Consider the following 12,769-nt stretch of genomic DNA (forward strand, 5'->3'; position numbering starts at 1 on the left):
TCGCTGCGTGCGTGCCTTGTGTCTCTTTTAGCAGCTGGTATCCCACATTGGGACGCAGGTGGCGCTGTGGGTAAAAGCCTCAGTGCCTAGGGCTTGCCGATCGAAAGGTCGGCGGTTCGAATCCCTGCGGCGGGGTGCGCTCCCGCTGCTCGGTCCCAGCGCCTGCCAACCTAGCAGTTGGAAAGCACCTCCGGGTGCAAGTAGATAAATAGGGACCGCTTACCAGCGGGAAGGCAAACGGTGTTTCCGTGTGCAGCTCTGGCTCTGGCTCTGGCCAGAGCAGCGATGTCACGCTGGCCACGTGACCCGGAAGTGTCTCCGGACAGCGCTGGCCCCTGGCCTCTTAAGTGAGATGGGCGCACAACCCCAGAGTCTGTCAAGACTGGCCCGTACGGGCAGGGGTACCTTTACCTTTACCTTTTTATCCCACATTGTGGTGACAGCAGTCACGAAATTAAAAGACGCCTGCTCCTTGGGAGAAAGGCGATGGCAAACCTAGACAGCATCTTAAAAAGCAGAGACATCACCTTGCCAACAAAGGTCCGTATAGTTAAAGCCATGGTTTTCCCAGTAGTGATGTATGGAAGTGAGAGCTGGACCATAAAGAAGGCTGATCGCCAAAGAATTGATGCTTTTGAATTATGGGGCTGGAGGAGACTCTTGAGAGTCCCATGGACTGCAAGAAGATCAAACCTATCCATTCACAAGGAAATCAGCCCTGAGTGCTCACTGGAAGGACAGACCCTGAAGCTGAGGCTCCAATACTTTGGCCACCTCATGAGAAGAGAAGACTCCCTGGAAAAGACCCTGATGTGGGAAAGATGGAGGGCACAAGGAGAAGGAGATGACAGAGGACGAGATGGTTGGACAGTGTTCTCAAAGCTACCAGCATGAGTCTGACCAAACTGCGGGAGACAGTGGAAGACAGAAGTGCCTGGCATGCTCTGGTCCATGGGGTCACGAAGACTTGGACACGACTAAACGACTAAACAACAACAACATCCCACATTATTATTATTATTATTATTATTATTATTATTAGACCCCGCCCATCAGACTGGGTTGCCCCAGACTCTGGCCCAGCCATTCAGGGATACGACTCTGGTAGGGATGGCAGCGAGAATTGGGTTAGCTTTAACGCACCTCACAACGGAGATCAGAAGTAGGATGTGCTCCCAAGTAAGGCCAACTCTACAATTCTATTATTCTCTCTCTCTTTCTAATTCTTTATTGAAAAATAAAAAAGTACAAAATTGCAAATGCACAGAGTAAGATAAGACAAAAATGAGGGGGGGGGAACAAGAAATAAAACCCATATGGGAAACAAAACAGGAAAAAAGATACTCTCAGTTTTTATAAATACCATATTTGATTAATGTGTGGTTAACTACAATAACAATCCCCCTCTTTTTTTTGCAATGTACACAATACAATTCTATGATTCTTAAGTGCACAGGAGTACAGTCTTGAGTGACTTTGGCTGCAATCCTGAACGCACCTGGGAACATACCCCACTGAACAATATAGTAGGACATCCAAATAAACATGCATAAGATTATGTTGTTACGCACTGTAAGGGGAGAACAGAAATTCCCGCACCCTTTTTTGTCTGCTAAAAATCAAGAATAAGGTTTTTCTCACCACTGCATTTATTTTTTTTAAAAAAAGTTTTAACTTTCCCATTTGTTGGCCTGCAGCTATTTAAAGATGTGTCAGTCGTGGGGGTGGGGGAAAGCATCATAAATAGACTCTCACGCACCCAGTTCCCACATGGAAACAGCTTTTGGCTGCTGCTCTGGAAGGTTCTGCTCAAGGTGGGCCTACATAAGGGCGTATTTATGTGTCTACTTACTACAGAGTAAGGCCCACTGAATTCATTGAGTGCTGCAGAAACATGATTATGATTAAAAAGAGAACTTGGTGAGGACTGTTAGGAGCAGGGTGAGCAGATGCAAAACAGAACAGTGCTAATGAATTTTTATCAGTTACATAAAAGGCAATGCAAAAGAAAATATAGAAGATACAGTGGTGCCTCGCAAGACGAAAAGAATCCGTTCCGCGATTCTCTTCGTCTAGCGGTTTTTTCGTCTTGCGAAGCAAGCCCATTGACGGCTTAGCGGATTAGTGCTATTAGCGGCTTAGCGGCTTTTAGCGGCTTATCAGCTTAGCGGATAAGCAGATAAGCGGCTTAGCGGCTTAGAAAAAGGGGGGGAGGGGGAAAAAACCACAGGAACTCGCAAGACATTTTCGTCTTGCAAAGCAAGCCCATAGGGAAATTCGTTTTGCAAAGCGCCTCCAAAACGGAAAACCCTTTCGTCTAGCGGGTTTTTCGTCTTGCGAGGCATTCGTCTTGCGGGGCACCACTGTACTGCCCTTTTTACACTAACTCTTACAGTTGTGGGAGCCTTGTCTTTTGGATTTGACTACACTAATTAGAGCAATCGGTTCTGGCAGACAGGATTGGAATCTATAAGGTAAAAAAGGTCAAGTCCAGTCAAAGGCGACTATGGGGTTGTGGCGCTCATCTCACTTTCAGGCCAAGGGAGCCGGCGTTTGTCCACAGACAGCTTTCCGGGTCATGTGGCCAGCATGACTAAACTGCTTCTGGCACAACGGGACACCGTGGCAGAAACCAGAGCGCACAGAAACACTGTTTACCTTCCGGCTGCAGCAGTACCTATTTATCTACTTGCACTGGCATGCTTTCATAGAATCATAGAATCATAGAGTTGGAAGAGATCACAAGGGCCATCAAGTCCAACCCCCTGCCAAGCAGGAAACACCATCAGAGCACTCCTGACATATGGTTGTCAAGCCTCTGCTTAAAGACCTCCAAAGAAGGAGACTCCACCACACTCCTTGGCAGCAAATTCCACTGTCGAACAGCTCTTAGTGTCAGGAAGTTCTTCCTAATGTTTAGGTGGAATCTTTTTTCTTGTAGTTTGGAACCATTGCTCTGTGTCCGCTTCTCTGGAGCAGCAGAAAACAACCTTTCTCCCTCCTCTATGTGACATCCTTTTATATATTTGAACATGGCTATCATATCACCCCTCAACCTCCTCTTCTCCAGGCTAAACATGCCCAGCTCCCTTAGCCGTTCTTCATAAGGCATCGTTTCCAGGCCTTTGACCATTTTGGTTGCCCTCCTCTGGACATGTTCCAGTTTGTCAGTGTCCTTCTTGAACTGTGGTGCCCAGAACTGGACACAGTACTCCAGGTGAGGTCTGACCAGAGCAGAATACAGTGGCACTATTACTTCCCTTGATCTAGATGCAATAATCCTATTGATGCAGCCCAGAATTGCATTGGCTTTTTTAGCTGCCGCGTCACACTGTTGGCTCATGTCAAGTTTGTGGTCAACCAAGACTCCTAGATCCTTTTCACATGTACTGCTCTCAAGCCAGGTGTCACCCATCTTGTATTTGTGCCTCTCATTTTTTTTGCCCAAGTGCAATACTTTACATTTCTCCCTATTAAAATTCATCTTGTTTGTTTTGGCCCAGTTCTCTAATCTGTCAAGGTCGTTTTGAAGTGTGAACTGCTAGGTTGTCAGAAGCTGGGACAGAGCAACGGGAGCTCACCCTGTTGCAACGGTTCGAATTGGAATCTATAGCATATTATTAAAGATGAATCCCTATACACATCGGAGAGCAAGTCCAGTTGGATTTACTTCTCACTAGACATCGCTTCTCAGCAGAGTAGGATTGTATTGCAAGATTAATTTTGAGTAGTAGAGACTATTCTTTCAGGATGGTTTATTCCATTGAAGTCTGCTTTTTTGATTACTTTCCCAACCTGGTCAGTATCTTAGTTATTAGGAAACATAATGCATGTTTTACTGAGTACTTTCCCCCCATCCACTACACTGAGTACTACATAGCCAATACATACACATTCTGTGAAAAGGCCTTCATTTTCTGCAGTGCAGTAGACCCACAACTTACTGCATAACTACCATTTTCATGTAATCTGTGTGTTGGTTCCTCCCTTTGGTAGTGGCTGCTAATTCTCAAACACCTCTTCCATTTATTGGTTGCTGATGAGACCTGCCTGAACTGTCAAATGTGGAATCAGCATGACAGAGAATCACTTCCTATATTGTGGTCATGTAAAATATGTTTGTTTTTTTATTCATGCTAATTTAATAAGTATATTATGCATAGCTGCGTAACCGGCTGGAACTCCCAAATGCAATGGTATAATGACAACATGGGACCTGATCTGTCATTAGTGAAACTACAATCCTTTTTCACATGTACATGTATAGGATTAAGTTTCGTAATCCTAAACACAATTCTTTGAAAATGAGGGGCCCTTAATAGCAGTGTGTCTAACAGCCTAGCCATGCCTGTCTTTACAAAAAAAAATAATAATGTTCCATTGAATCTGTGTAAGGAGGTTCCTTTTTTTTTTTTAAGCAGGACTTTAAAAAATATTTTACTTGTAAGAAAACAGAAATGTACAAAGGAACATACAAAAGCAATGTTTAAAAATTGAATTGAAATGACCGAGTTCTAAATACAGGAAATCCCTGCAAATTATAAATGAATAGATCGTAAGTATAAACAAGGGCTTTTGGAAATAATCAGCCAACACTGGCAGGGTTTCCAGTCAGGCATGTTCCTGAGGATATTTATAATTCCAAAATACATGGGTTTTTTTTTTTAAATCCCAAGGTGTTCTTCAGAGCCCCATGACTTGCTTGTGCTTTTAAATTTGTGTCAATTCTGACATGACCATCAAATACCAGGCTCCCCCCTCCGACGCCAGCAACAATTTCCCAAAAAACTCAAGTATTTTTTGCAAAGCTTTGTTCCTGCCCTCCAACCCCTTATTGTCCTCATTTGCTGCATTCCTGAAAATATTTAATAATCAAGCTTGTTGATTCTGGTAAAATAGTCACAAAGTATTCCCTGAATTGGGACGCGGGTGGCACTGTGAGTTAAACCACAGAGCCTAGGACTTGCTGATCAGATGGTCGGCGGTTCGAATCCCCGTGACGGGGTGAGCCCCCGTTGTTCGGTCCCTGCTCCTGCCAACCTAGCAGTTCGAAAGCATGCCAGTGCAAGTAGATAAATGCTCCGGCGGGAAGGTAAACAGCGTTTCCATGCAGTGCTCTGGTTCACCAGAAGTGGCTTAGTCATGCTGGCCACATGACCCAGAAGCTGTACGCTGGATCCCTCAGCCAATAAAGCGAGATGAGCGCTACAACCCCAGAGTCGGTCACGACTGGACCTAATGGTCAGGGGTCCCTTTACCTTTATTCCCTGAATTATTCATTCTATCTTTTCCCAAAGTGTTTGATTTCACACAATTTTTTGGCAATGTTCATCCATTGCATTATTTAGGCTGAGGCTAAATTGGCTAGGGCTTCCTTCCAATGAGAAAATGGGCAATAACCTGACCTTACCTCCCTCCCCTCCCCTGAGTTGTGAAATTTAGCATTTTTCAGAATCCTAAGCAAAGTGGCCTTATCTACCCAGGCTCTCAGAACTGGTCCCATGTAGTGTTCCCTCAAAAGCTTCCCTCATAAAAATGCCTCTCTAGTGTATTAAAAGCCTTTTCTGCATCAACAGCCTACTGTCAATCAGCCCAAGAAACAACACCAATTTCCCTCATTTTTCTCTCACCTGATGGTTGTTTTAAACATTTAACTGATCTTTGTGCGTAAAAAAGTCCATGGTTTTAATCGTTCTGCTAATACTGAGGGTAGAATTTTGTGGTCCATATTCAGCACTGCGCATCTGCACTTTTTTCCAGGGTCATAGTATAATTTGTGATATTTCCCTGAGCAAACTGGAAATGTCTGCCTTTCTATACAGTATGAAAATTATAAAAGTTAATCTGGGAATAAACTGTACTTTAAACACTTTAGAAAATTTGTTGGTGTAATTGTCTTGGCCTGGCCCCTTATTCTATTTTGATTGTATAGCACGTTGTATAACATAGTAACTCATGCGTCCAACCTCCTTTTTTGTGACAATTCTGTATGTTTTGTTAAGAATTGCTGACAGTGAAAATCCTGTTCATTGTTACTCAAGAGCAAGTATGTTCAATGGGACCTACTCCTAAGTAAGTGTGAACAGGATTGCAACCTAAATTATATAATCTATAAATTGAATTATATTTAATACAGGAAAGGTATAGTTTTCTATAGTATACTAAGGATTCCTGAATCTCATCCTCCATTGGAGGAATTACCTTTAGATTGTTTTAGTGGTTTAAATCTGAGTCTGAAACTAATAGGTTTTCTTGATTTGCCTCTACAGTCATAAATACCCTGGTTAGAGAACAGCATATCTTTTGCTATACCAAGCATTTTATAATTTGAATCTCAAGCTTGTTTGTTTTTAATTTAGCTGTTTTGATTTTGTGTTTTCTGCTGTATACAGTATGGAGTGGCCCTAACCAGACTTAATATGGGTTACATGTTTGCAGAAATAAAAAATGTATAAGTTGTACACAATACACCATCACAGAAAGAGCTTTTCATACAAAATTTATTTCACACTTTTTATACAAATATCCACAGGTGATTTTTAGCCGTGATTTAACATTAGATGTTAGCGACAGTCAATGTATAAAATGAATATATATACCAGTGACGTGACTTGAGATGACACTTTATTATAAAGACCAGCCCTAATTTAGCAGTGGCTATGGATTTGCAACCCCCTTTTTTTGACAAGGAACCAGAATTACAATTGTATGTTTTTTTAATGAGGAGATGCAGTAGTGTTTTAAAGTTCTGCCTTTTCAAGTTTCAAAGCCCATAGCTGTGGGATCCTGAACGATAATGATTTAAGAAGTGCTGCTATGAGGCTCTTGTAAGAGACCCTGTTTAGCTGAGACAAAGCAGCAGTATTTGGTGGAATACGTTGCGAGGCAGCGGAGTTGGTAAATGAGGTTTGGCAATAATAAGTTTAAATATTTAATTTTTAAAAAAGGCTTTTTTGGGGGGGGGAAATTAATACTTTTTTTATATAAACTGCGTGGTCAGAGTTTTTTTCTCTTTTTTTGGTTGGTCCGAAGATTATGATTCTATTAAGCCTTGAGTTGGAAAATAGACCATAAGGGCCATTTTGCCCAATTCCCTACAACAGTGCAGGAAGAAGAGTTTGGATTTGATATCCCGCTTTATCACTACCCGAAGGAGTCTCAAAGCGGCTAACAATCTCCTTTCCTTTCCCTTCCTCCCCCACAACAAACACTCTGTGAGGTGAGTGGGGCTGAGACTTCAAAGAAGTGTGACTGGCCCAAGGTCACCCAGCAGCTGCATGTGGAGGAGCGGAGATGCGAACCCGGTTCACCAGATTACGAGTCTACCGCTCTTAACCACTACACCACACTGGAATTTTTTGCCCAACATGGGTCTCCACGACTCTAGAGATTTAAGGGTCTCGTGCTCTACTAACTGAGTGATCCCAGAAAAAGGTGGAATGAAAGAAGTTGAACTTGACAGCCTTGGAAAGGACAATAATCACCATCAGCTAGTAATTTATTTTTATTTATTTATTTTTGTAGTGTAACTGTAAGGCATATAGAGTCTGGTTCCTGAAGATAGATATTTAAAAGTTTGCATAGTTTTCACCCAATCTCAAACTATCTGCACATACTAAAGCTTCTGTTGATATTTCACATATAGTAAATGTTACAGCACACTTATGATCCTTGCTTAATCAGTACCAATGAGGGCTTTTTTTAATATATAGAGATGTAGCTTAAAAAAACACAGCAAATACCTTGGTTACAATCACAAGTATCAAACTGTATGGAACTATTCTTAAAATCAAAATTTAGGTATTTAGGACATTTAGTCAGTAGTCTTAAATTGGACCGGTGAAGATCCATAGTTAAATTTATTCGTAGCTTATCCTTTGTTTCAAGTGCGATAACATTTGCAGTAGTTGATCTTGTTGCAAATACAAAGCTAGAAAACCTCCCCCCTCGTCCCCCACCCACCCATGGAACACTTGCCACATAAGTTAGTCATATAAAACTTCTATAGATAAAACATCTCAGGTATGCATTAGTGCACAAATTATTCTGAAGATACAATACTTCCTCTATTACACAATCAGAAATATGTATAAAGAAGAATTTTACAAGAATGTTTTAGTCGTTGGTATCCAAAGGTTTAAGAATTGGCACATCTGGTGGAAAATGTTCAGTCTTAAACCCTGAACTCTTACACACTATTGCTCACTATATTTAAAGTTCATTAAAAAAAGAAAATCTTTGGCTTAACAGTTAGTCAAAGACAAAGATTTATGGTAAAAATAAATATATAGGAATGACTTACAGTATATACAAAAAGTACAACCAATATTCAAGCTTTGAAAAACAAACCTGTGTATATTTGGTGTGAGCAACAAGAGCACACAAACTGATCTTTAAAAAGCATGATTGAAAGATGGCCTATTGCACATTTTAAGATAATGCTGGCTACCATGGCTGCACACAAGAGTTAGGACAAGGAATTAGCAGATTTAGGGCGCAATTGTATAGATGCTTATTTAGGAGTAAGACCCATGGAACTCAACAAGACCTGCTCCTGAGTAGACATGTATACGACTGCACTCTTGGAGATTTCAAAATTACCTGACGTACACATGTCAATGCCGCTATGCATGTTGGTGGGTGGTGATTTTTCAGGTGGCAGGGCAGTAATTTTAAAACTCCCCTCACTTTGCCACAGTAGGATCAGTACAGTAGTTAAAGGAAGGAGTGCCTTTAAATTAGGGCTACCATATGTCCGGGTTTTCTGTGGACACGTGGGAATTGGGTTGCAAAATGGAGTCAGAGTGGATTTTTCCTTAAGTGGCAAAATGAATCGGGGAACAACCTGGACATATGGCAGGTAGGGCTTAAAAAAAAAAAAATGCTAAAAAAAACCAGCTTTGGGCAATATGGCAACCCTATTTAAACACATGCAAAGCGCCATGCTCTCACTACTGAGAAACATCCCCTATTCTCCATATATTCATAGACAGAAGGAATGGCTTTTGCATGAATATGACTTCCAGACAAAGGTAATCTTCACCTCTCCTTTAGAATTTTAGCCACACCAATTTGCATCGGTTCTTGAATGCATACTTCTTTTTTTTTACAAGAACACATACACATGTATTGGCAGAAACAAAAAACAAATAAACCCAACAACCAACCAAATGTACGAAAGCTTGACAAAATGTCGGGAAACGTTTGCTTCTGTTGCATGCGGGGTTTTTTTTTTTTTTACAAAACGAAAGCAAAAAAAGCCTTTCAAAATCCAAGCCATACATTCCCCCCAAAATGAAAGAACCCGTTACTTTACTTACATGGGCAAAGTGAAAGGTTTGATTTTAGCAGACTCCCTTCAAAGTTTACAACCTATTTTCAGTGCCATGGCTTAATCCTAGAAATGGGAAGGAATAAACTTGCGACCATTTGCAGAGTGTCTCTCACAAGTGAATACTTACAACCAGCTTCCATATGCATGAGAGTAAGGGAGAGTATCTTCCAGGGTTTTTTTTGGGGGGGGGGCTGGGGTGCCCCTAAAAACCAGGAAATATAAAGCATGTTCCAAAGTTAATGGTTGGCTTGCTACCACTGGGAAGTTGCAACCACAAATGGGAGAGGTAGGAAATGCCAATTTGTCACACTCAAGTCTTATACCGTATATGTGTCTGTGTAGTGTTGTGTGGCTGGACTCTCCTCACAAAAAAAGTGACGTTGCGTTCCATGCAAGGCGATATCCCCCCCCCACCAAGACACAGATTTAAATAACAAAAGACCAATGAACTGAAATGTTAAAGAGCACCCATGTTTAGGGAAATGATCATAGTATCTTTCATAGGTTAGCTGCTCAGGTATGCCAGAAAACAGGGCAAGAAGGCTAGCCAGGTTGAGACAGGACCGAACATGCAGTTCGAACTAATGCAAACTTCAAATTCTCGCAGGAGAGTTCTAATAAGCCACATATCTCAGGTTACTTTATCTCTATTTAGTTCTTGGACAATCGCCTCTCCTACACAATTGGCTCAACCATTCCAGAGACAGAGCAGCCTGAGATTATTTTCCCTCTACAGACTCTCTCCCCTCTTCCTTTCCTGCCTGATAATTTCGATTAAAACTGAAATGGCTTTTGAACATTGGACATTTTAGATAAGGCATGTAGATTGGTTTAAGCAGTCTTCAAAGTTAGGTCTGTAAAACAAAAAATTGCTTTCGTATAGAAGTAACTATATTTTTTTTAAGGCAGCTGTTTCTCTACATAGGACTTCCATCCTTCCATCATGTGAATCAAATACACTTTTTTTAAAAAAAAATGAGCCTTCAGTTCAGGGGTGATCCCTAGGAATAACTTTCGTTTTCATCCCATTTCGTGATCCACTGTTTTTTTGCATAATTCTCTTTAGTTTTTCCTTCTTTGATCTGCCTCTCCTCTTTCCGAATTCTTACAGCGTGGTAGCGTGGGACGCTGTCATCGTACCTGGAACGCTGGAAGAACCCACACTATAGGGGAAGGAAATCCAAGATATGAGTTAGATGTGCGGTTACGTCCTTGCGCTGGCAGAACACAGACAAGCCTTCCTTTAAAGAGAACAGGCAAAATGCAGCACCCCAAATACAGCAGCAGCAGCAGCAGGAGTCGGCAAAGAGCGCAATCCAAGCAGGTAAATAGAAATCACTTCCATTAATCTCAAATCTACCTTATAAAAATAATACTTTTTTTAAAAAAAAAGAAAAAAGTTGAGCCAACATAGCTATACTCTGTATGTTGTCAATATAAAAGTTGAGTTTGTGGATTCTGGATTAATAATCCTATATTACTAAACTATGAAAACAGTTCCCTGTAGAGCCAAGGTCTCACAAATATGGTCTCTGGTGGTGGTGAGGAATTTCTTAAGTGACAAACAGAGCAAAATATTGATTTCAAGTTCTGCATATCAGAACTTGGGGGTGAGGTGGGCAGAATCGGGAATGGCATCTCACTTTGTGCCAGTTTGGATAGAAAGGCAGAAACCTAACTCTTCCCCCCCCCTCCAAAAAAACAAAAACCCAATTCTCTAGCACAGGCATAGGCAAACTCGGCCCTCCAGATGTTTTGGGACTACAACTCCCATCATCCATGACCACTGGTCCTGTCAGCTAGGGATGATGGGAGTTGTAGTCCCAAAACATCTGGAGGGCTGAGTTTGCCTATGCCTGCTCTAGGACAAACTGAGGATTCACAAGGGATGAAGTAAGGGGATGAAGACCAGGTCGAAAGGCATCCAGCAGTGAAAACTTCTCTTGTGCAAGGCTCCCCACTTTTCTAAAGAACTTTGGAAGGGAGAGAAGGGATCAGCCTTCTCACTTCACAGAAGGCTGGGGACAACCAGAAGTGGAAAGCACCCCTCTCACCACTTGACTGCCTCAAAGCTACATCCTACTTGGTGGAAGAGTGAGGCTGTTCAGTCTTGCTATTTCCCAGTGCCTTCCCTCCTAGCTTGGTATGAATGCTGACTCTCACCCCCAGCTGCCCGATTTCTACTTGCAGCTGCCAGACACGACAGTAGGGCATGTGTTGATAATACACAAGAGACAAATAATTAATAATACACGAGAGCAATGCCCTGTAGGCACTGTTCTCCATCCCTGCGGGGAGGGGGGGGTAGCCTTGCTTATTCTACCCTGTTTCCTCGAAAGTAAGACATCGCCCAAAAATAAGACCTACTTCTAGTTTTGCCTCTCGCTGTAATATAAGGCCTCCCCGATAATAAGGCCACCCCGGAATATAAGGCCCCCGAAGCTGTATAAGGCGTTGTACCTTATACAGGTAATAAATTTCCTCTTTTTTTGTTCAACAATAAAGTGTACTGTATTCTTCTTCATAGAAAAATATGACATCCCCTTAAAAAAAAAGACCTAGCGCATCTTTGGGAGCAAAAATTAATATAAGACACCGTCTTATTTTCGGGGAAACAGGGCATGCACTCTGGAGGCCAGAAGCCTAACTCGTTTACTTCCATGGGCCTGTTAATCTCATCACCAGTTTCCCTGGGATCTCAATGTCCTTGAGATGTCCCGTTTTTCTAATGACAGGCCCTGCTGGTTCCTCTCGCCTACGCCTACGTAGGAGAAATGCCTGCAGGAACTTTGGGACCTGTAGGTCTTGAAAGTGCATGCCACGCAGGCCTTTTCCTCTAGTCTCTCAAGCTGAGCTTGGCTGGGGCTGACATGTTGAATGTTCTGCTTAATGGTGCTTCTGATTGGTTTTTGCAAATCTCACGAGATCTGAAGACCACCTATGGATACAGGGAATTAGCACAAACATCCGCAGGCATTATCTTGCCTCCGGTTTTTCACTCATGGCAAATGGGCACCAGATTAGAAGCTCATAGGCCTCTGAATCCGCCCCTCACCTCAGTGCCTGGGTCTTGAGACTGTTCAACAGTCTCAGAACCTAAGATAAATGCTCGTTTTGTCTGACAAATGACTCATTTCAGCTCATTAAAGATCAAAGTGGTTGTCCTGGCAATCCAGCAAGCAGAATACAATATTTATTTAAATATGACTTCAGGTTTTGCAGCAGCACACGGCATCATGCAGAAGGCAAGCTTCAGAGGAGAAATGCATATTTAAGGATAGAAAACAGAAGTTCAAAATTTACCATAAACTTCCCACAGAAATTGACAAATTGAGAACAGCCCTTTACGATAAAAAGCAGTAACAGCAATAAAGGCTTTCGGCATGCATTAGTGGTTAATAAAGCTATTGAACTTCTGAGCACAGGAGCAAAACA

General features: G+C 42.0%; 1 protein-coding gene across 2 annotated transcripts in view; it reads right to left on the reverse strand.

The window, feature by feature from the left end:
• Positions 1–6,483: 6,483 nt before the first annotated feature.
• The window catches only part of ITGA6 (integrin subunit alpha 6), a 65,854-nt gene continuing 59,568 nt past the window's right edge, over positions 6,484–12,769 (reverse strand). The window contains exon 25 of one of the 2 annotated variants that reach the window (XM_079976735.1): positions 6,484–10,497. In XM_079976735.1, the coding sequence (XP_079832861.1) occupies positions 10,336–10,497 (162 nt within the window). In that variant the 3' untranslated portion in view covers positions 6,484–10,335. The remainder of the gene's footprint in view (positions 10,498–12,769) is intronic. The other variant, XM_079976736.1, reaches the window with a different exon arrangement.

This window comes from Podarcis cretensis, assembly GCF_951804945.1.
Source record: "Podarcis cretensis genome assembly, chromosome: 1".
Classification (NCBI taxonomy): domain Eukaryota; kingdom Metazoa; phylum Chordata; class Lepidosauria; order Squamata; family Lacertidae; genus Podarcis; species Podarcis cretensis.